Source organism: Schistocerca gregaria, chromosome 9 (genome assembly GCF_023897955.1).
Source record: "Schistocerca gregaria isolate iqSchGreg1 chromosome 9, iqSchGreg1.2, whole genome shotgun sequence".
Lineage (NCBI taxonomy): Eukaryota > Metazoa > Arthropoda > Insecta > Orthoptera > Acrididae > Schistocerca > Schistocerca gregaria.
In genome coordinates this window covers 147849188-147874614 of record NC_064928.1, presented here as the reverse complement: position 1 = coordinate 147874614, position 25427 = coordinate 147849188, and the positions used below count along the sequence as shown (strand labels likewise).

Genomic DNA, 25427 nt, shown 5'->3' with positions numbered 1-25427 from the left:
CCTTGGGTAACAGAAGAAATATTGAATTTAATTGATGAAAGGAGAAAATATAAAAATGCAGTAAATGAAGCAGGCAAAAGGGAATACAAACGTCTAAAAAATGAGATCGACAGGAAGTGCAAAATGGCTAAGCAGGGATGGCTAGAGGACAAATGTAAGGATGTAGAAGCTTATCTCACTAGGGGTAAGATAGATACTGCCTACAGGAAAATTAAAGAGACCTTTGGAGAGAAGAGAACCACGTGTATGAATATCAAGAGCTCAGATGGCAACCCAGTTCTAAGCAAAGAAGAGAAGGCAGAAAAGTGGAAGGAGTATATAGAGGGTCTATACCTGGGCGATGTACTTGAGGACAATATTATGGAAATGGAAGAGGATGTAGATGAAGACGGGAGATACGATACTGCGTGAAGAGTTTGACAGAGCACTGAAAGACCTGAGTCGAAACAAGGCCCCCGGAGTAGACAAGATTCCATTGGAACTATTGACGGCCTTGGGAGAGCCAGTCATGACAAAACTCTACCAGCTGGTGAGCAAGATGTATGAGACAGGTGAAATACCCTCAGACTTCAAGACGAATATAATAATTCAAATCCCGAAGAAAGCAGGTGCTGACAGATGTGAAAATTACCGAACTATAGGTTTAATAAGTCACAGCTGTAAAATACTAACGCGAATTCTTTACAGACGAATGAAAAAACTGGTAGATGCGGACCTCGGGGAGGATCAGTTTGGATTCCGTAGAAATGTTGGAACACGTGAGGCAATACTGACCTTACGACTTATCTTAGAAGAAAGATTAAGAAAAGGCAAACCTACGTTTCTAGCATTTGTAGACTTGGAGAAAGGTTTTGACAATGTTTACTGGAATACTCTCAAATTCTGAAGGTGGCAGGGGTAAAATACAGGGAGCGAAAGGCTATTTACAATTTGTACAGAAACCAGATGGCAGTTATTAGAGTCGAGGGGCATGAAAGGGAAGCAGTGGTTGGAAAAGGAGTGAGACAGGGTTGTAGCCTCTCCCCGATGTTATTCAACCTGTATGTTGAGCAAGCAGTAAAGGAAACAAAAGAAAAATTTGGAGTAGGTATTAAAATTCATGGAGACGAAGTAAAAACTTTAAGGTTCGCTGATGACATTGTAATTCTGTCAGAGACGGCAAAGGACTTGGAAGAGCAGTTGAACGGAATGGACAGTGTCTTGAAAAGAGAATATAAGATGAACATCAACAAAAGCAAAACGAGGATAATGGAATGTAGTCAAATTAAATCAGGTGATGCTGAGGGAATTAGATTAGGAAATGAGACACTTAAAGTAGTAAAGGAGTTTTGCTATTTAGGAAGTAAAATAACTGATGATGGTCGAAGTAGAGAGGATATAAAATGTAGACTGGCAATGGCAAGGAAAGCGTTTCTGAAGAAGAGAAATTTGTTAACATCGAATATAGATTTATGTATCAGGAAGTCGTTTCTGAAAGTATATGTATGGAGTGTAGCCACGTATGGAAATGAAACATGGACGATAGCTAGTTTGGACAACAAGAGAATAGAAGCTTTCGAAATGTGGTGCTACAGAAGAATGTTGAAGATTAGATGGGTAGATCACATAACTAATGAGCAGGTACTGAATAGGACTGGGGAGAAGAGGAGTTTGTGGCACAACTTGACAAGAAGAAGGGATCGGTTGGTAGGACATGTATTGAGGCATCAAGGGATCACAAATTTAGCATTGGAGGGCAGCGTGGAGGGTAAAAATCGTAGAGGGAGACTAAGAGATGAATACACTAAGCAGGTCTAGAAGGATGTAGGTTGCAGTAGGTACTGGGAGATGAAGCGGTTTGCACAGGATAGAGTAGCATGGAGAGCTGCATCAAACCAGTCTGAGGACTGAAGACAACAACAACAACAACAACAACAACATACATTTTCATAAAAACTCAATGCAGTTCTTCATTTACTTGCCGATATTTATAAATATGTTTGTTCTAATAAATGTAATTAAAATAGTAAGTAGTCAAATAACATGAAATTTACTAAAACTTTATGGAAATACACGTGGTTTCTTTAATAATATTATCTCTCAAATGTCATATAAATAATGTGACCAGTGGTGAAAAAAACAGATTAAAAATAGAGTGTGAACAGGGGTCGAATTGTCGCGTCATATACGTTCGTTTTACGTAGCACGAAAGCTAGCAAGTTGGACACCATAAACTCAAATACGCAGTGCCTACGCACAGATACATGCGTTATATAACAGACGCATAAAACTTCTCTTGCGATTTTCTTGGAATTGCCAAAGTAGTGCACCCTACTACTTGCACATTATGTTATTTTAACGGACTACTGAAGGTGTACAAAGTATGAAGTTCATCGGTGGTTCCAAAGTCGTGGGCTCCTCTTGTTAGATACATATGAACTGATCCAGTTGATATGGAAGAGTGAGACATTACCAGAAGAATGGAAATTGCTCACAATATGTCCGATACACAAGAAGAGAATCAAAATGGAATATGGTAACTTCAGTACTGCTAAGTGAATCAATCCATGAGCTGAAAGAAAGGCCAGAGAAAATGGGTAACTACGCACAGAAGACTGGGGTAGAAGTGAATCAAGACAAAACAAAGCTAATTTAATCAGGAAAAAGACAAGAGCAGCAAGAACTTGTTGAGATAGATGGCGTCATGTTTAAGAGAGTTGACCAGTTCAGACAAACGGCCGGGGTGGCCGAGCGGTTCTAGGCGCTACAGTCTGGATCCGCGCGATCCTGCCTCAGGCATAGATGTGTATGACGTCCTTAGGTTTAAGTAGTTCTAAGTTCACGGGGAGTGATGACCTCACAAGTTAAGTCCCATGGCGCTCAGAGACATTTGAACCAGTTCAGACACTTGGAACCTTGGCATACCAGCAACAACATCATAGAAATGGACATCGAGGAAAGAATAGCAGTGTGTATGAGATGCATGTATTCACTCAGAGAAACGGTCAGCTCAAAATGAATATTAGCAAATACTAACATGAGAATATATAGAACAGTGTTATGACCAGCAGCTACGTACGGTTCAGAAACCTGGGGCGTGAGTAAGCGACAACGTGAAAACTATTAATGTTTGAAACAAGAGTAATGAGGAAGACATGGGGACTTATCTTAGGTAAAGGAGAATAGAGACGGAGGAAGAGTGAGGAAATGTAACTCTTGAGGCAACAACGAATACTACAGGAGCTGAAGAGCAAAAGACTCCAGTGCACGAGCCATGTATCCCATTAAAAAAGGTGAAGAAGGCAAATGCCCCACAGGGCGCAGGATGGGCGACCTGGCAGCCCTGGAGACTGAAGACACGTGGAGGAACCGAGCACAAAACAAATCGGGATGGAGGCAGTCTGTGTAAGTAGCTCATGGTCCGCAGGACCTGTGACCACTGGATATGTATATACACTCCTGGAAATTGAAATAAGAACACCGTGAATTCATTGTCCCAGGAAGGGGAAACTTTATTGACACATTCCTGGGGTCAGATACATCACATGATCACACTCACAGAACCACAGGCACATAGACACAGGCAACAGAGCATGCACAATGTCGGCACTAGTACAGTGTATATCCACCTTTCGCAGCAATGCAGGCTGCTATTCTCCCATGGAGACGATCGTAGAGATGCTGGATGTAGTCCTGTGGAACGGCTTGCCATGCCATTTCCACCTGGCGCCTCAGTTGGACCAGCGTTCGTGCTGGACGTGCAGACCGCGTGAGACGACGCCTCATCCAGTCCCAAACATGCTCAATGGGGGACAGATCCGGAGATCTTGCTGGCCAGGGTAGTTGACTTACACCTTCTAGAGCACGTTGGGTGGCACGGGATACATGCGGACGTGCATTGTCCTGTTGGAACAGCAAGTTCCCTTGCCGGTCTAGGAATGGTAGAACGATGGGTTCGATGACGGTTTGGATGTACCGTGCACTATTCAGTGTCCCCTCGACGATCACCAGAGGTGTACGGCCAGTGTAGGAGATCGCTCCCCACACCATGATGCCGGGTGTTGGCCCTGTGTGCCTCGGTCGTATGCAGTCCTGATTGTGGCGCTCACCTGCACGGCGCCAAACACGCATACGACCATCATTGGCACCAAGGCAGAAGCGACTCTCATCGCTGAAGACGACACGTCTCCATTCGTCCCTCCATTCACGCCTGTCGCGACACCACTGGAGGCGGGCTGCACGATGTTGGGGCGTGAGCGGAAGACGGCCTAACGGTGTGCGGGACCGTAGCCCAGCTTCATGGAGACGGTTGCGAATGGTCCTCGCCGATACCCCAGGAGCAACAGTGTCCCTAATTTGCTGGGAAGTGGCGGTGCGGTCCCCTATTGCACTGCGTAGTATTCTACGGTCTTGGCGTTAATCCGTGCGTGGCTGCGGTCCGGTCCCAGGTCGACGGGCACGTGCACCTTCCGCCGACCACTGGCGACAACATCGATGTACTGTGGAGACCTCACGCCCCACGTGTTGAGCAATTCGGTGGTACGTCCACCCGGCCTCCCGCATGCCCACTATACGCCCTCGCTCAAAGTCCGTCAACTGCACATATGGTTCATGTCCACGCTGTCGCAGCATGCTACCAGTGTTAAAGACTGCGATGGAGCTCTGTATGCCACGGCAAACTGGCTGTCACTGACGGCGGCGGTGCACAAATGCTGCGCATGGCAAGCCGTTCCACAGGACTACATCCAGCATCTCTACGATCGTCTCCATGGGAGAATAGCAGCCTGCATTGCAGCGAAAGGTGGATATACACTGCACTAGTGCCGACATTGTGCATGCTCTGTTGCCTGTGTCTATGTGCCTGTGGTTCTGTCAATGTGATCATGTGATGTATCTGACCCCAGGAATGTGTCAATAAAGTTTCCCCTTCCTGGGACAATGAATTCACGGTGTTCTTATTTCAATTTCCAGGAGTGTATTTGACGACAAAATGTATCTTGCGATTTTCTCAATAACGATTGAGAAGTACTCGCTACTGCTTACACATTTTGTTGTCCTAATTGAGTACTACGAGTGCACGAAGTTTAAAGTAAATCCGCGTTCCAAACGCCGTGACCTCCCCTTGTAAATCTGGGGTTGATGCAATGGTGTGTTTCCCTTGCCAGTATCGCTCGACCAATGTACGACAGAGATCTGTACAAGTAGCACGTGCCTACACAGAGACACAACGGCGGGTGCGGACAGACTCACCCTTGTAGTAGTAGTGCTGGAACTTCTTGGGATCCTGCTGGAAGAGACCGCGGGCGTACTGCTGGTAGTAGCTCTGCAGCTGCGGGTTGAGGCCGAAGCCGCCCAGGGCGTTGCCGCCGCCGCCGTACGACAGCTGGCCCTCGATGGTGCGCTTGTCTTTGCTGGAGTCGTCGCTCTTCACCTGTCAACAGAGACCCGAGTCACCACACAGCGTTTGTGCTTCCCTGTTGGTACTGAGCCGTGGCGTCATACCTTACTTCGGTTTGGTCTTTTCCGGCGCCACTGGCTCCAGTTTACTATCTATGTTAAACAGTGACGAAATTCCTCCACCTGTATTAAGGTGTTGGTTTTACTGGCGACTAATTTCGATGTTGTTACATCACCATCTTCAGGCCCATACTTGTTGACAGCAACTGTATGTGTCTGACACTAGTACATCTACATCTACATTCATACTCTGCAAGCCACCCAACGGTGTGTGGCGGAGGGCACTTTACGTGCCAATGTCATTATCTCCCTTTCCTGTTCCAGTCGCGTATGGTTCGCGGGAAGGACGACTGTCTTAAATCCTCCGTGCGCGCTCGAATCTATCTAATTTTACATTCGTGATCTCCACGGGAGGTATAAGTAGGGGGAAGCAGTATATTCGATACCTCATCCAGAAACGCACTCTTTCGAAACCTGGCGAGCAAGCTACACCGCGATGCAGGGCGCCTCTCTTGCAGAGTCTGCCACTTGAGTTTGCTAAACATCTCCGTAATGCTATCACGGTTACCAAATAACCCTGTGACGAAACGCGCCGCTCTTCTTTGGATCTTCTGTATCTCCTCCGTCAACCCGATCTGGTACGGATCTCACACTCATGAGCAATACTCAAGTATAGGTCGAACGAGTGTTTTGTAAGACGCCACCTTTGTTGATGGACTACATCAGTAGTCAGTGGTGAGATAGGCGTATTCCATCACACACCTATCTCACCACTGACTACTAGTGTTAGACACATACAGCGATAGCGCAGTTCCAGACTGGAGCGCCTAGAACTGCTCGGCCACTCCGGCCGGCGAAAATTTCATTTTCTATGATTAATGACGTTATAGTTTCTTTATATTTGCTGTTAACAACCCCCCACCTCTTCATCTTTACAAACTGTTTTTTCAAATGTGTATGGATTCCTAAGGGACCAAACCACTTAGGTCATCGATCTCTAGACTTACACACTACTTAAACTAACTTATACACACACACCCATGCCCGAGGGAGGACTCTAACCTCCGGCTGGAGGGTGTTCGATTACTAATAGTCTCTTTTTAACGGATTTTGTAACCAGATACAGCCTTAGATACTCGGGCAGGCAAAAATCTTAAGGTTTTTAACATAACTGTCCATCAGCGACTCTTGTATAATACGAAATTTTGAAAAACACATTCAGTCGCGAGCGCAATTTGTAACCTAGGTGTCGGTGTCCAAAGGGACACCTTCTTCGGACAAAATTAAAACTAAATGTTACAGCATAACGTACCAAAAAATATGAAAGCTGTGGTCATACCTGACAGCGACACATAGCCAGAATTAAACTAAAATGGAACAGACGTGCAAGCCACTCGGGACTGCCACGTGTCCTTTGCTACAGTCGACACATATTTAGTTTAATTCTGACTATCTGATGCTGTCAGGTATGATCGCAGCCTTCGTATTTTTTGGTACGTTACGCTGTAACATTTAGTTTTAATTTTGTCCGAAGAAGGTGTCCCTTGTGACACCGAAACATAGGTTACAAATTGTGTTCGCGACTGGAGGCTGTGTTTTCCAAAATTTCGGATTTTGTAACCTTTACTGTTGCATGGCTTATTCCCGCATCACCATTACTTTGCACAATATTAACTATTATATGAATTTATAACCATTTCGTGTCTAACACTAGATCTAATTGAGCTCTGTATATCTTAAACCTTATGCTGCCCTTACTGTCAATATTTCCTTCCTACATAACACGCAAGATTGCTTGTTAACTAACGACCCATGTTTCGCTATCCTGCCATTCGAATTGCTATGAATAATCTCTGACTACTATTATATTCACTACCTTATTTTCTACTTATTTTGATGTGTCACATCGATAGAGGACGCCGTTTCTACGGCAGCCCTTAACGTTTACACAGATCGTTTTTGCTGTCGTTACAGCACTCTGTGGCAGCTTTTCAAAATGTCGCATCGGTATTGGACGCCGTTTCTGCAACGACCCTCAACGTGCATATAGATCACCTTTGCTACTAACTTCTCTATATTGCTATAGAAACCTTTGACAGCTATTCCATACATCTTTGCCAACAGCACGTGTGTTACGGAACGGATAATAGAGGGCAGTCTAGACTACTTTATTTTAAGCTAATTATTTAGTACAGTTTATATTTTTTGACGAATAGTTATTTCGTGACAATTTTACCATGTATTTTACGTATAACTCTTCTTCAAATCTTAGTAATATAGTCCATTGTAATAAATTTTATGCTAACAGTACACGCTGTACTTTTGACTGGTTAACACTGATGTCATACACAGGACGGCGATTGGGACTAATGCTATTTAGGACCCCTCCCTGCCTACCCATTTAGCAGTCAGTTCAGAGTCGTGGGTCGGCGCAGCCTGCTCCATGGAAGTCCACGTGCCGTTCTGTGTGTGTGTAGTTTGTAATATTATTTCAGTGTATATACGTTACTGTAAGGATCCCTTTATCTGTACGTGTGTTATTTCAGAGTCTGAAGATGAACCGTTAGGATTGAAACCGGTGACTCCGATTAAAAGAAATTTGCGATCAAGACTTTTTTAATTATCAGTTTTTCTTTTTCTTTTTATTATTATTATTATTATTATTATTATTATTATTATTATTATTATTATTATTATTATTATTATTATTAAAAGGATGTTATATTTCTGCAAACTGTGGCCTTAAGATTTAAATTGCAAATCTCACCTGAACTTTTACATAGCTGGCTCTTTCTTATTATAATTACTAAAAGCGTGTTATATTTCTTTTAAAATGCGGCCGTAAGATTTAAATTGATTTGTTTCTTTGGTTTCAAGTTAAATTAGAACTTAACAATAAATTGTTACTTGCATGAAGTAATACCGAGTTGATTTGTGGGCCCAGTCCTTCCCGTTTACCTTAACTCCCGCTTTTCCGGTGCAGGTACAGCTTGAATAGCTGCGAGGGTGTGTCAAACGAAATATCGACAACATTGTAATAAATAGCGAGGAAAACGGCGCTGATTTTTACGTCTGTAGTGTCACCTCTGCATTTGTCGGTTGGGTGCAACAAAGATCCTAGTTACCTTAATGTATACATTTGTGGTCATATCAATACCAAAAGTTTGTATCTAGACGCAACAGTCTTTTCTCAGGAGCAGTTTTAGATTAAGTATTCTTTTATCACCCCGACCCCCACGTAGCTACAGGTACTTCTCGAGGCTCCACTACTTTAGGAAATCTTTTCTGCAGTGTACACACTTTCTACAAGAGAAATGTCATCTCCAAGGGAGCTACACTCAGACACTACAATACTGTAAGTAAAACAGTATGTCTCTGTGTCAACGAATGGCCTCCAAATGACAGGAGTGTCGGGAATATGAGAAGCCTACACCTTCCAGAGAAACATCCTCCGCAATAGAATGTGTCTAAAAAGTGGAAGGACAGTATAGATTATGAAGAATGGAAAAACTGTACCAAGAAAAACGAGAGATTAATCGAGTACATTTGGGATGGATGAGGAGAGGTTGCCAAAACAAGTTTTTAGCACGTTTCACAGAAGACAGGGGCGGAAAGACCTAGAACCGGCTGGTTCTAGCAATCTCAGATTGGACGTAGCATATGTCAGTGAATGATAGCAGAAAGAGAACAGGGGATGGACAGAACAAAGAACACGCACGGTCAGGTTTCTGGCTGCAAAGAGTGCTTCTGGTAACATGTATGCGTCATATAACTTTATTTTTAACGCCGGTTACTGGCTAAATAATAAACTTTAGCTGTAAAAATGTGGTCCTGAAGAAGAATGCTGAACATTAGATGGATTGGTAGAACACCACATGAAGAGGTACTAGATCGAATTGTGGAATAAAGATATTTGTGGAGAAACTCATCTAAAAGAAGGGAACAGTTGGCAGGACACATCCTGAGGGGACAAGATATTGTCTGTTTAGTAATGGATGGATGTGTGGGGCTTAAAATTGCAGACGGAGGCCGAGGTAGTTAAGGAGAGAAGAATTCATAGAATGGAGTAGCATGGAGACCTGGATCAAAGTTAGGATTGTGACAACAACAAAAATGTGGAACTGTTTCCAGAAAAATACTTTCAGCGGCGGACCAACAAATAAAATTCCCCATCGGAAATAACGGTGAAGATTATGCAAAAGGAAAGGAATAAGGATGCCGCTTTTTAGGTTGTCTTCCACGGTCGTTTAGTTAAATGATGAGCTGGTGTCCTATCTCCTCCTCAGATTTTACGATAACACGGAGGAAAATGTTTAGACGATTGTCAGACGGATGGCTTACACTGCTTACATTCCTTGGGTTACTGATGAGCACGCTGCCTTACAGTAAAAATAAATTTTCTAAATCATAAAGAATTGGGGACTCCATATAACGCAGCGCGGTATTAGCCGAGCGGTCTCAGGCGCTGCAGTCACGGACTGTGCGGCTGGTCCCGGCGAAGGTTCGAGTCCTCCCTCGGGCATGGCGGTGTGTGTTTTTGTCTTTAGGATTATTTAGGTTAAGTAGTGTGTAAGCTTAGGGACTGATGACCTTAGCAGTTAAGTCCCGTAAGATTTCACACACACTCCATATAAATGGTAGGCTTAGGAAAAAGAGAGAGACTAATTTACAGAAGCACGGCAGAGCTCAGCGTGCAGAATGATTCGGAGAAATTACTCCTGTCGTCTTACTAAAGGCACAATTACGCCTTAAGGTAGAAACATATTTTGAGGATACATTTGAACAAGTCATCATTATACTTGTGATGCTGAGTGAAATTGTAAGACGAGCGGCATATCTCCATGTGGTCGCAAGGTTTCCCACACCTTTAGTGGCAGAGGCGAAAGTGCAAACAGGTTGGGGACATCTTTCAAATCCTTCGTAACATACCGCTTCCGCACCTGTCGCGCGTAAGGAGCAGGCGTGACGTAACCCCATGAGAGCCGAGTTACTTGCTGATGTAGGAGCTCCACCTGTGTCTCTGAGATGAGATCTGTGCTCCGCAAATACCTTTTCATGAATATTGTTGAGGTTTCATGCTTTAGATTTTGCCACGTTTTCAGCCCTTTTCTGTTGTGCAATACTTGCCACATTGTTACTTCCGAGATAACAATTTTCTGCGGGTCAACGGCATGGTGCAACCCTTCAATTGCGCGCCTGCTCTTCGATTTGTTCGTCCATGAACTAACACAACTAGAATTCGAACCGCGTGTCATTCGCTTGGAATGTTCACATCGTTGATAAAGGGAAGACGAGCTTAAACAAGGCAGAATGAAATGTCACTGTCGTCGCTCGGCCAGCTCACAGTCACACTTTTTTTTTTCCTTTCTCGAGTCTTGAGTCTTGTGACTGGCTTGATGCGGGCCCTCCACTAAATGCTCTTCCGCGCCACTCTCTTCACTTTAGAGTAGCACTTCCACCATACGTCCTGAATTACTTGTTGGACAAGCCTCGTCCGGCCAACAAGTTTTCATGTTGAATTTATGCCTGGTGTATAAGCGATGTAAGGGCGGTACTACGGTGGCAGTTTGAACTAACCATTCCAAACAAATGCACCACTCAGTAGTGGGCAGGCCGTGTTAACACTCTGAGGTCCGCACGTCTCGTAAATATTTATTCGCTTGGCGCGGCAGCGAATTACTTGGCTCGTCGCCGGCCGCTAGTCACCTTAAGTTGAGGACAAGCTTCAAACACATTGACTTTTGCGTGCTTTAATTTTCAGGATATCTTCTATTTTGCCGTATCGTTCTACAAATTCGAGTTTTCTCTTCAAGTAACTTCTCTGCAAGTTCTACGCTGTTATAAAAATTATCTATGCAGAGGTGATGCCACTTTTCATCAGAGGGTGTCGATAGTTCCATCACTGATTTTGCTACAGACTGTCCAGCGCCGGAATATATCTTGAATGAGGAAATGTATCCCGTACTCGAATCACACAGCATCCAAATGAGTATCCTGTATTTCGTAATTTTCGACGGACTGTAAACTTTGAAATTTAACCGTCCACGCCACGGTATCATCAATCATCAAAAAATGGTTCAAATGGCTCTGAGCACTATGGGACCGAACATCTGAGGTCATCAGTACCCTAGAACTTAGAACTACTTAAACCTAATCAACCTAAGGACATCACACACATCCATGCCCGAGGCAGGATTCGAACCTGCGACCGTAGCGGTCACACGGTTCCAGACTGAAGCGCCCAGAACCGCAGGGCCACACCGGCCGGCATTCCATCATCAACTGAGATGTTTTGACTTAGATTAAACGTTTCTTTTTGGAAAAATAATCAATTACGAGTTGCATTTTGAAAAGCCGGTCGACATTATCCAGTTTATTGTTGCTGTCGAAAAAGTATAAAAATGGTAATATTTGTCTGAATCGGTTGCGGAACATCGTTTTGCGAAATATCGGTGTGTCTATCAACGGATTCGTTGGCTAACAATCATCGATCCTTGCTTTTCTTACAATTTCCACAAGGATAGCAAGTCCAAACCATTTTCTAAGTTCGGGTCCCGTAAGGTCGACAAATTTGGTTTTTTTTTAATCCAGTTTCCTTCTATTGCAATTTTGACTTTAGTACTTTTTGGTTTCGTTGCTAATATATTCAAATAGATCGTTCTCAATATATAATTGTACGATATACAGGACGCTCTGTGTATCCTCGGGAAACATGTTTGGATCCGGGGATCCTTCAATTCATTACTATTGGTCCTCTGTAAATCAAAGTCTGACCACTGTGCACTGTCTTCTTCGTCTGATTCAGCCGAATCAGTTGGCAACCGTTCGCCGAATTCTTCTTGGACGTATTCACTATCTTCCTACGATTTTGCTTCACTTTTATTTTTTGATATCCATTTTCTTCTTCCCTATCGGCCAAGTCGACCGGACCGTCAGACGAGACGTCCGCGCATTCATCGTAAATAATGCTATTGTCTCTTTCGTCCGCCATGATGAAAGGGCACTTGTACTAATAAAAACAAATCACTTGTTGACGAGTGTAACTTATTGTTACCTAAACAAAACACCAGCAGAGTGAAAAAGATACTTAAGTGCTGTCATCGGCCACTGCGCTATACTATGCACACGACATCACTGTGGTGTCGCCGGCCGTTGACCGCTATTTCGCGCACGACACCACTGTGGTGTCGCCGGACGGCATAGTGTTAAGTACTGGACATGTGGCCACAGTGTATCAACGTTATTATATCTCAAGTTACAGTGGAGTAATACCCGTAAACGAAGCGTTAAAGACAGTCTCCAGAATGTGTTAAAGAGAATTGAGAAGTGTGTGCAAAGTCTCCCGGGCAAAAACAACAACGCGTGAACCCATGACTCAACTCGATTGGAATGAAAAACGTCGAGTAGTCTTTCGTTGAAAAAATTATCGCACATGACAAGACATGGTTCGACCAATACGAACCTATTATAAGCCGACAAAGTACGTAAATTCACGTGTAGAGTCAGGGTTTTGATGACATGACCGGCATTCAAGCCAATGTGGAGAGCGAGTTGAACGACTTCAGAGAGAAGGACGTATGAGGATGTATGAGCGTTCTGCGCTTGTACTCAAGTGAAGGGAGCACAGGGTCTCGGGTTCGATTCCCGGCGGGGTCAGGGATTTTCACCTGCCTCGAGATGACTGTGTGTTTGTGTTCTCCTCATTATTTCATCATCATTCATGAAAGTGGCGAAATTGGGCTGAGCAAAGATTGGGAATTTGTACAGGCGCTGATAACCGCGCAGTTGAGCGCCCCACAAACCAATCATCATAAAGTGAGGGGGGGGGCTACATGCGTCGAAGCTTTTTTCATACTGACGGGCACCCCAGTCTCTGCCTCCTCTTACAATTTTTACCTCCTACAGTTCCCTCTAGTACGATGAAAATTTTTCTCTGATCACATTCACTTCTAGTACAATATATTTGTCCAATGAATACCCGTTTATCATCTGCATTTGTTCTTGGTGTAGCAATTTTAATGGCCAGTAGTGTAAACGGTATAAGGCGCCAAAATTATACACATGGCACATCTCGCAATGCTTGACAAAAAAGTCTAGTAACATGTTTGCGTATTTCCTACGGTTGTCCCAGAAAAAAAAGTTAGTCTCAGGATAATGGTTTTGGAGAAGTAGATACTTGGCCGTGCACGTACGTAAGCAATCATTTCCTGTTATTGCCCACTGCGCCTATTGACATCACGAGCGTAAATCGTAAAACACATAGGCAACTGCGGCCTGAGTGGCTGCGTCATTGTAATACACCGAGCGACGACATTAGGCGAGTAACCTGTGCAGATGTTATTGCAACTCTGTTAACTGTTAGGATGAAAAGGAGATTTACTGTAGCTGAACTATGCGATATGCATTTAATTTATGGCGAGGCAAAAGGTGTTCCTAGGACAATTTATCGAGAACGCTTCCCAGAACGACGACTTCCTGCACGAAAGACATTTGCTGCTGTGCACCAAAGGTTTGTGTCGTTGTAATTCTCTACTTGTATGCGATTATAATGCAATTACATCTTAATAAAGTGCAGTAGTTATCTGCACCTTTGTAAATTTTCGTCCGTATGCGAAACGTATCTTCTGTTCTGATATGCGTTCCGTTTTTGTTACATCATGACAGAATACAACTGACGAGTTCGTATTTAATTTCCTTAGATTGAAAGATACTGGCTCTTTACTGCCCCGCGCAGAAGGCAGAGGCTCACAACGCACCGATCGTACATTGGAAGCTGAGGAAAGAATTCTGGACCGCACCCAGGAGGATCCTTCTCAGAGTACTAGAAGCATCGCCCGCCACTGGGTATATCTATCGTACACTGTCGTCCATCGCACTTTGCAAGTGGAGCGTCTGCGGCTTTACCACATTCAACGCATACAGGCATTGGAAGAACAAGATTTCCCTCCACGACGTGAATTCTCAGAGTGGTTTGTGTTACACAGTTCGCAGCATGATTTTGTCAACAAAATACTCGCCACAGATGAAGCGTGTTTCACTCGCGACGGAATAATGGCTGGCTCTGAGCATTATGGGACTTAACATCTGTGGTCATCAGTCCCCTAGAACTTAGAACTACTTAAACCTAACTAACCAAAGGACATCACACACATCCATGCCCGAGGCAGGATTCGAACCTGCGACCGGAGCGGTCACGCGGTTCCAGACTGAAGCGCCTTTAACCGCACGGCCACACTGGCCGGCGCGACGGAATAACTAATTTCCATAACATGCACACGTGGAGTGTACACAATTCTCGCCACGTAGTGCCAACACATTTTCAGCGACGTTTTTCCGTAAATGTGTGGGCGGCTATGCTCGATAATTACATTATTGGGCCCTATGTTTTACCTGCACGTTTGACTGGTAACTATTACCAAACGTTTCTAGAGGAAACATTGTTACCAACTTTGTCAGAAGACATTCCGTAAGGCATACGTCATAACATGTGGTTCCTCCACGATGGTGTTCCACCCCACATTGGTCACAGAACACGCAGATTTCTGGATAGTAAATTTCCAGGACGATGGATCGGGCGTTCGGATCCACGTCGATGGCCAGCACGCAGCCCTGACTTACATCCACGGGATTTTTACTTTTGAGGCTATATGAAGGAACTTGTTTATGCTGATCCAGTAAATAATGTGGACGAATTGGCGCATAAGACTTTAGATGCTGCCAATGCCATAAAGGTCAATGTGCATGTGTGTGAACGAGTGCGACGAAACTGGGTTCGCCGTAAATGAAGCATGTGTAGAAGCGAATGGTGGTCATTTCGAACATTTATTGTAGTATTGGTGTAAGAGGAAACGAAGTAATAAGTTTTTCTTTTTGGTACGATGTTGTTGTAGAGAAGGAAAATAATGCGAATTTAGTATTCGTTATGGCATTGCCGTAAAAAGGTGAAACAGTTGATTGTAATTAATGCACAACTATCTACTTGGTGATTGATTAAATTTGTACTAGTGGAAATACATTGAGTTTGATATTAGCTTGTCATTACTACTACAACCTTCGTTATCGACTTGTTGAGAAACAGACTGGTTGTATTCTATTCATGTAAAGTGAATTACACATTCTTGACCACCAAAAAACCGTTGACATTCCTTTTTTCGGTACCACCTGATTATCACACCACGTCATTGTACACGTCTAATGATTTCAATCCTCTGGTCTGCTCGTTGCCTTTCTCTGGCTGCCCCGTCATTGTAGGCAATAAGCTCGGTACGCCGTGTACTGTCAATTGACTACGTAAACAGAAATGCGTATACTATCTATCCTACGAAAATTAGGTTTTAATAATACAAAAATAAAGTACATGATACAAGAAAATGTCATTAGACTTTTTTGTCAAGCACACCGAGATGTACCATCTGTATAATTTTGGCGCCTTATATCGTTTACACCTTGTACAGTAGATTTCTTTTGGCCAGGAGTGGCTCCTTTACCTGTGTTAGTCTACTTCTAGTGTGCCCCTTGGTCTGTTCGTCGCGGTATTTTTCTTCCTTTTTTCTTTTTCTTGCTCCGAGTCCCCAGTATTTATTTTATCACTAACAACATTTCTGTAACTCCTCATTACTCTCTTCAATTTACCACCAATCTACACTCCTGGAAATGGAAAAAAGAACACATTGACACCGGTGTGTCAGACCCACCACACTTGCTCCGGACACTGCGAGAGGGCGGTGCAAGAAATGATCACACGCACGGCACAGCGGACACACCAGGAACCGCGGTGTTGGCCGTCGAATGGCGCTAACTGCGCAGCATTTGTGCACCGCCGCCGTCAGTGTCAGCCAGTTTGCCGTGGCATACGGAGCTCCATCGCAGTCTTTAACACTGGTAGAATGCCGCGACAGCGTGGACGCGAACCGTATGTGCAGTTGACGGACTTTGAGCGAGGGCGTATAGTGGGCATGCGGGAGGCCGGGTGGACGTACCGCCGAATTGCTCAACACGTGTGGCGTGAGGTCTCCACAGTACATCGATGTTGTCGCCAGTGGTCGGCGGAAGGTGCACGTGCCCGTCGACCTGGGACCGGACCGCAGCGACGCACGGATGCACACCAAGACCGTAGGATACTACGCAGTGCCGTAGGCGACCGCACCGCCACTTCCCAGCAAATTAGGGACACTGTTGCTCCTGGGGTATCGGCGAGGTCCATTCGCAACCGTCTCCATGAAGCTGGGCTACGGTCCCGCACACCGTTAGGCCGTCTTCCGCTCACGCCCCAACATCGTGCAGCCCGCCTCCAGTGGTGTCGCGACAGGCGTGAATGGAGGGACGAATGGAGACGTGTCGTCTTCAGCGATGAGAGTCGCTTCTGCCTTGGTGCCAATGATGGTCGTATGGGTGTTTGGCGCCGTGCAGGTGAGCGCCACAATCAGGACTGCATACGCCCGAGGCACACAGGGCCAACACCCGGCATCATGGTGTGGGGAGCGATCTCCTACACTGGCCGTACACCTCTGGTGATCGTCGAGAGGACACTGAATAGTGCACGGTACATCCAAACCGTCATCGAACCCATCGTTCCACCATTCCTAGACCGGCAAGGGAACTTGCTGTTCCAACAGGACAATGCACGTTCACATGTATCCCGTGCCACCCAACGTGCTCTAGAAGGTGTAAGTCAACTACCCTGGCCAGCAAGATCTCCGGACCTGTCCCCCATTGAGCATGTTTGGGACTGGATGAAGCGTCGTCTCACGCGGTCTGCACGTCCAGCACGAACTTGGTCAAACTGAGGCGCCAGGTGGAAATGGCATGGCAAGCCGTTCCACAGGACTACATCCAGCACCTCTACGAACGTCTCCATGGGAGAATAGCAGCCTGCATTGCTGCGAAAGGTGGATATACACTGTACTAGTGCCGACATTGTGCATGCTCTGTTGCCTGTGTCTATGTGCCTGTGGTTCTGTCAGTGTGATCATGTGATGTATCTGACCCCAGGAATGTGTCAATAAAGTTTCCCCTTCCTGGGACAATGAATTCACGGTGTTCTTATTTCAGTTTCCAGGAGTGTATAATGTGTGCTCGTTAGACTGTTTGCCATTCGACAGGTCCAGCAAACATTCCTGATAGGCACGAACATGAAACGAAAATGGAGGATAGAAATAAAGAAGTGAGTGAGTTACCTCGACCTCGACGTCCTTCTCCGACTCGAGGGCGGTGTTGTCGGACACCGGCTCCTCTGGGACGATGGCCTCTGGCGCCTCGTCCGCAGCGCTCTCTGCAGGAGGGGGCGTCGTGGCGACGGCGTCCGCAGCGGCCGCCTCCGTGGTGGTGGGGGCGGCTCTCACCGTGGTGTGGGCGCACAGGCAGGCGGCGAGCAACACGAGCACCTGCAGCAGGGCACAGTCCAAATGGTCAAATGTGTGTGAAATCTTATGGGACTGAACTGCTAAGGTCATCAGCCCCTAAGCTTACACACTACTTCACCTAAATTATCCTAAGGACAGAGACACACACCCATGCCCGAGGGAGGACTCGAACCCCCGCTGGGACGAGCCGCACAGTCCATGACTGCAGCGCCTAAGACCGCTCGGCTAACTCCGCTCGCCCAGGGCACAGTCCCACCAAGCCAACACCAGCAGAGTAAGTGATAGCGTCTGACGTCCAGGGAGTGAGAGGAAGCTTGGGATGTAATGCTCAGCCTGCTAACATGCTGTATAGCGCCAACATGCCTGCTCCGATAGTTCTCACTAGTAACCCCACCCAAGCCCGCCAGGTTGGCCGTACGGTCCAACGTACGGCTTTCCAGGCGGCAAGGAGCGCCTGGTCCCGGGCACGAATCCGCCCGGAGGGTTTGTATCGAGATCTGGTGAACCGGCCATTCCGTGGATGGTTTTTAGGAGGTTTTCCATCTGCCTCGGCAAATGCGGGCTGGTTCCCCTCACTCTGCCTCAGTTACACAATGTCGGCGATTGCTGCGCCTACACCACCGTCACTGTACCACGCTAACATACGGGCTACACTTGTGTGGTGTGAGACGTTCCCTGGGGGGTCCACCGGGGGCCGAACCGCACAGTAACCCTGGGTTCGGTGTGGGGCGGCGGAGGGGTGAAGTGGACTGCGGTAGTCGTCGTGGGGTTGTGGACCACTGCCTCCTTTCTAGGTCCCCGGTTAACATACAATACAACCCCACCCAGATTCCTAAAAACTCGAACACTGAATCAGTAAAAGCTGAGTACTTTGCCCTCCAGTTTAAGAAAAATCAGTTTTTCGCTTTTCTCGACGTTAATCACGTCATATCTCCTAAACCACAAGGGCTACTCAGAAAGTAAGAAACGACTAGTAGCGACATGGAAACCACAGTGAAAATCAAAACTGTTAGCTACACCTTCCAGCTTCCCTGCGTGTAAGCAGGGCACTCTTCAAGGTGGTGGAGGCTCTGTAATGGTGTGGTGCGCGTACAGTTGGAGTGGTATGATAAGTCTAGATACGACTCTGACAGGTAACACGTACATATGCATCCTGTCTGATCACCTGCATCCATTCATGTGCATTGTGCATTCCGACGGACTTGGGCAATTCCAGCAGGACAATGCGACACCTCACACTTCCGGAATAGCTACAGAGTGGCTACGTAGTCGTCGCTCAGACTTAAGACACCTGTCGTAGCGTTGTATCAACTTTTCAATTCCCTCCTTCTAGAAAATAGAAGCCACTGCTTTTCGACAATTTTCTACTCTGGACTGCAGCTCGTTGTCTGTGTCAAAATATTGTCTACACAGCCAGCGGTTCATTTGAGCAGAGATGAACCTCAGGGGTAGCCAGTTACGGGTTGTAATCTGGGTGATCAAACACGTCCCATCGAAAACGGTGTAGGAGCATCTTCATTACCCCTGCAGGAGCGGCCGAGAATTGTCGTGTAGAATGAGCCGCATGGCAATTATGCTATGTGGATTGCATAGCTTCAGGCGTTATCTGGCGCCTGGACCTCATACTTGGCGGGATACACTAAATTCTAGCCATCTTTAAGTTCTCACTGTGAGCTCAGAATTGAAAAGATCGACATGATGCGATCGATGGGCGTACTAGACACAGTACCCAATGCATCTGTGCAAAGGTTCATCAAATTTTCACTGTATTTTCCATTTCGCAAGCGATCGTTCCTTACTTTACGAATAACCGTCGTACGTGTCGTGTAATGATATAATTTCCCAGGTTGATTCAGTGTTACATGCAGATACTGTGTGCAAAATCTGTTATGAATAGAGTGAGTAGTGAAGAAGTAATAAGCTATATGTCATGCCTGATGCCAAAGATTTAGTTCCGCAAAGGTTGGGAACAGTGTACAACAAGAATCATTCGACCCAATGACTTTCTCCCATTGATCCAAAGTCCAGATTTTTGGGTTTCTGCAACAGGTTTGTGTATCACTAATGAGTGGTTTTGGAATTCCAGCTCACTTGCTGTTCCCTGTCTATAGAGCTCCCTTCGCGTTTCTTTAGCGCGTATTCGAACATTATGAAGTACCTCGAAGAAAACGATTTGTTGACACATAGTCAGCACGGTTTCAGAAAAGTGCGTTCCTGCGGAACACAACTAGCTCTTTATACGCATGAACTAATGAGTGCTATCGACAGGTGATGTCAGATTGATTCCATGCATTTAGATTTCTAGAAGGCTTTCGACACCGTTCCTCACAAGCGTCTTGTAACCAAACTCGTGCCTACGGAGTATCGCCTCAGTTGTGCGACTGGATTCGTCATTTCCTGTCAGAAAGGTCACTGTTCGTAGTAATAGACGAAAAGCCACGGAGTAAAACAGAAGTAATATCCCCAAGAAAGTGTTATAGGCCCTCTATTGTTCCTGATCTACATTAACTACATAGGAGACAATCTGAGTAGCTGTCTTAGATTGTTTTGCAGATTATGCTGTCATTTACCGTCTTGTAAAGTCATCAGATGATCAAAACGACTTGCAAAATGATTTAGATAAGATATCTGTATACTGCGAAAAGTGGCAATTGTCCCTGAATAAAGAAAAGTGTGAAGTTATTCACAGGAGTACTGAAAGCAATCAGCTAAATTTCGATTACGCGGTAAGTCACACAAATCTGAAGGCTGTAAATTCAACTAAATACTTAGGCATTACAATTACAAATACCCTAAATTGTAACGGTCACATAGATAATATTGCGGGTAGAGCAAATCAAAGACTGCGATTCATTGGCAGAACACTTAGAAGGTGCAACAGGTCTACTAAAGAGACTCCTTACACCTTGCTTGTCCGCCCTATTCTGGAGTATTGCTGTGTGGTGTGGGATCCGCATCAGGTGGGACTGACGGATGACATCGAAAAGTACAAAGAAGGGCAGCTCGTTTTGTATTATCGCGAAATAGGGGAGATAGTGTCACAGACATGATAGGTGAATTGGAGTGGCAATCACTAAAACAAAGCCGTTTTTCGTTGCGACGGGATCTACTCATGAAATTTCAATCACCAGTTTTCTCCTCCGATTGCGAAAACATTCTGTAGGCACACACCTACATAGGGAGAAATCATCATGACGATAAAATAAGAGGAATCAGGGCACGCACAGAAAAATTTGTGCTCGTTTTTCTCGCGTGCCGTTCGAGAGTGGAACGGAGTAGAGACAGCTTGAAGGTGGTTCATTGAACCCTCTGCCAGGCACTTTATTGTGAATAGAGTAATCACGTAGACGCAGGCGTAGACGACAGGGTTTCCGAGTGCGACATTCAGTTCTGCAGTGGTTTTTGCCGTTCGTTTCTAATTGTATCGATCTGATGGAAGTACACGGGTATGGAGAGAATCTCATGTATGCATGCACCCTGCAAGTGAGCAGGGTACTCTTCAAGCTGGCGGTGGCTCTCTAATGGTATGGGTCGTGTGCAGTCTGAGTGATATGGAACCCCTAATACGCTAGATACGACTCTGACAGGTAACACGTACATCCTGTCTGGTCACCTGCATCCATTCATGTACGTTGTGCATTCCGGCGGACTTGGGCAATTCCAGCAGGACAATGCGACACCACATACGTCCAGAATTGCTACACAGTGGCTCCAGAAACACTCTTCTCAGTTTAAACACGGCCGGTGGTCACCAAATTATTGAGCATATCTAGGATTCCTTGCTACGTAGTGAAGAGTTCCCCACACCCCCGTACTCTTACTGACTTACGGCAACCCCGCAGGATTCCCCGTTGCCAATTCCCTCTAGCATTACTTCAGACATTAGTCGAGTCCACGCCACATCGTGTTGCGGCACTTCAGTGTGCTCGCGGGGGCCCTACACAATATTAGGTAGGTGTATCGGTTCAGTAAATTCAAACAAAAACACACAGTAAATCAAAAATGTGTTCAAATGGCTCTGAGCGCTAGGGGACTTAAAATCTGAGGTCATCAGTGCCGTAGACTTAGGACTAGTTAAACCTAACCAACCTTAGGACATCACACACATCCATCCCCCCAGGCAGGATTCGAACCTGCGACTGTAGCAGCAGCGCGGTTCCGCACTGAAGCGCCTAAAACAGCTCGGCCACCGCGGCCGGCAAACATACAGTAAGAGAGGGACGGTCACTACAGAGTGTGCGTGTGTTTGTGTGTGTGTCTGTAACGTTACCTCTTGTGACCCGAGACATGTGGCAGTGGCCGCTACGCGTATCCTCTGGAAATAACGGCAGGTGCTTCGCACCGGAGAGGCCACAACTTTCTCTCGCAGGCTCAGGTTACGGTCGCTCATCCAGGCAACAGCGGCACAGGTGTAGCGGGTTACTGACCCACTGGAAGCGCCGAGTCTTACGTCCTGAGAAATACTACTTCGACTTGCGTATCGCCCTCAGTACGCAGTTACCCGTGGCCCCTGCAGAGGACTTGTTGCTACCTGCGGCTGAGTATTCTACTCGGAAGTTTCCGGTTCGCATTGTAACTCGTCGTTACACACCTGGTATTACTTGAAACTGCCCACGAGCTAAAATGGAAATGAAAGTACGGCATTGTGGGTCGGGTGTCCCCCATTCTGGGGAGTTCGGCCGTCGAGAGCAAGCACTTATTGCATTCGATGTCACATTTGGCCACTTGCGCGTCTTATACGAGGATGAAATGTTGATGAGGACAACACAACACCCAGTCCCTGAGCGGAGAAAATCTCCTGCCCCAGCCAGGAATCGAACCCGGGGTCCTTAGCTTTGGCACGGGAAATTGCTGTACTTTACATAAAATCATGAATTCCGGTTTTAAAGTAGCGAAAATTAAATAAAATAAGAGCAAATGAAATAGGACATCATATTCAAAGTAGCAAGGGGCTTTATTCATAGAGTTTCTAACGAACGTGCTTTTGATTTCACGACTACTATATAAACCCAACGGACGTTTCATTACGTCTTTAGCGTTTGAGAGTATTTAGTGTCTAGTGGCGTCTGTGATCGACATTTTAGTGTCCGAGTTTTGAGTATTGCCATCTCCTAAGTTTATGCACCGCTGTGTGAAACAATTAACTTCACTGGAAGCCGGGCTAGTTGAAAGTAAATTTCTGTTCGTTAAATTTATTGCCGAAAGCACGGAAACTGACGGAACTGAGATAACGTTAACATCTAGCGAACATCTCAATCGATAAAAGATCGATATCATTAATTCCAATTTATGAACTTCAGTTGTTGCCGAAGCTACTATTCAAACAACGCTTGGCAACTTGACTTGCGCTTACAGACCCTGTTTGGACATTTATTATCAGGCTTAAGTGTGACCCTTCGTAGTTGTGAATCATATCAAAGAAACTGCTTTAATAAAAAACCGACTTAAGGAAAAACTGTAGTGTCCCATGATTTCGAACAGATATCACGAGAAGCGAACCGTGTACTGGATTTCACTCTGGACAATACTAATAGTTTATTCGGCATTAATATTAAAGGGTACAATTTTCAAATGAGCCCGCATCTCGTGGTCTTGCGGTAGCGTTCTCGCTTCGCACGCCCGGGTTCGATCCCCGCCGGGGTTAGGGATTTTCTCTGCCTCGTGATGGCTGGGTGTTGTGTGATGTTCTTAGGTTAGTTAGGTTTAAGTGGTTCCAAGTTCTAGGGGACTGATAACCATAGATGTTAAGTACCATAGTGCTCAGAACCATTTGAACAATTTTTTTTTTTTGAAAGGACAAAAAATCGTGCTGTGTTAAATGAACTCTGAGACTTTGCTACGAAATCAAAGGTATCAATTATTTATTTATTATATTTTTCTTTTTTTTCTTTTGGAACGCTTATAGGCGCCTAGTAACTGTTAATGGGTATCTTTGGCGGCAACCGCTAAACAATGCAGCTAGCCAATACTAATAATTCGGATTTAAACTTATTAAAGAAAAATTGTTTAAAAGATTTGTGTAACCCGAATATACACTCAAATTAGTGCAACGAGCGGACATTATCAACAAATATTTACTCTAACAACAGTGTTGTACAGCACACTGGGCTCGCATTCGGGAGGACGACGGTTAAATCGTGCGTCCGGCCATCCTGATTTTCTGTATCCAGAAAGGCCCGTTCAGGACCTGCAACATGCGGTCGTGCAATATGCTGCTGAAATGCAGGATTTCGCACGGATCGAATGAAGGGTACAGCCACGGGTCGTAACACATCTGAAATGTAACGTCGACTGTTCAAAGCGCCGTCAATGCGAACAAGAGGTGACCGAGACGTGTAACCAATGGCAGCCCTTACCATCACACCGGGTGATACGCCAGTAAGGCTATGACGAATACACGCTTCCAATGTGCGTTCACCGCGATGTCGCCAAACACGGATGTGACCATCATGATGCTGTAATCAGAACCTGCATTCATCCGCAAAAAATTACATTTTGCCACTGGTGCGCCCAGGTTCGTCGTTGAGTACGCTATCGCAGGCGCAGGTGCCTGTGATGCAGCGTGAAGGATAACGGCAGCCGTGGTCTCCGAGCTGATTGTCCATGCTGCTTTAAACGTCGTCGAACTGTTCGCGCAGATGGTTGTTGTCTTGCAAACGTCCGTATATCTTGACTCAGGGATCGAGACGTGGCTGTACGAGCCGTAACAGCCATGCAGATAAGACGCCTGTCATCTCGTCCTAGTGATACGAGGCCGTTGGGATCCAGCGCGGCGTTCCGTATTACCCTCCTGAACCCACGGATTCCATATTCTGCTTACAGTCATTGGATGTCGATCTACGCGAGCAGCAATGTCGCGATACGATAAACCGCAATCGCGATAGGCTACAATGCGAACTTTATCATAGTCGGAAACGTGATGGTACGCATTTCTCCTCCTTACACGAGGCATCACAACAACGTTTCACCAAGCAACGCCGGTCAACTGCTGTTTGTGTATGAGAAATCGGTTGGAAACTTTCCGCATATCAGCACGTTGTAGGTGTCGCTACAGGCGCCAACCTTGTGTGAATGCTCTGAAAACCTAATCATTTGCACAACACAACATCTTCTTCCTGTCGGTTAAATTTAGCGTCTGTAGCACGTCATCTTCGTGGTGTAGCAATTTTAATGGCCGGTAGTGCATTTTCACTTATTGTCCGTCTAGTAAATATGAAGATGACAGGTGACCACGGAAACCGGTCATTTCTCTTTGAAATTCTTTGCGATCGTGCTGGAAAACAGAGTTCTTTTTCGTCATTTCGAGGTGCAATGTTGTTTCCGTTACAACGGAATTGCCATTTTTTTTTCAGAATGACAGCGATAATGTTGCCCACTTGCCTCCGCAAGGTCCTGAGGCCACTCAGAAAGCGGCAACGTCGATAGGTGCGCGGAGAAAGCTGGACAGCCGATTCGTCGCAGCGCAGGGAGAGATCGCGCAGGCACGGGATGTGTTGAGTTCATCCGCACAGCAGCGGTGGCGCGTCCCCGTAAAGGACAGACCGCGCGGGAATGTCACCGGCCGAGGAGAACACCACCGATCACCGTAGATGTCTCTCGCGGCTCCACACATCTCCCACCGCTCAAGCA

General features: G+C 45.8%; 1 protein-coding gene across 1 annotated transcript in view; it reads right to left on the bottom strand.

Moving 5' to 3' along the window:
• The window catches only part of LOC126291970 (ras-interacting protein RIP3-like), a 54069-nt gene that overhangs the window by 20787 nt on the left and 7855 nt on the right, over positions 1 to 25427 (bottom strand). Inside the window, exons 2-3 of the mRNA XM_049985723.1 lie at positions 17613 to 17819; positions 5230 to 5410 (exon numbers count right to left, since the gene is read on the bottom strand). Of these exons, the coding sequence (XP_049841680.1) occupies positions 5230 to 5410; positions 17613 to 17819 (388 nt within the window). The remainder of the gene's footprint in view (positions 1 to 5229; positions 5411 to 17612; positions 17820 to 25427) is intronic.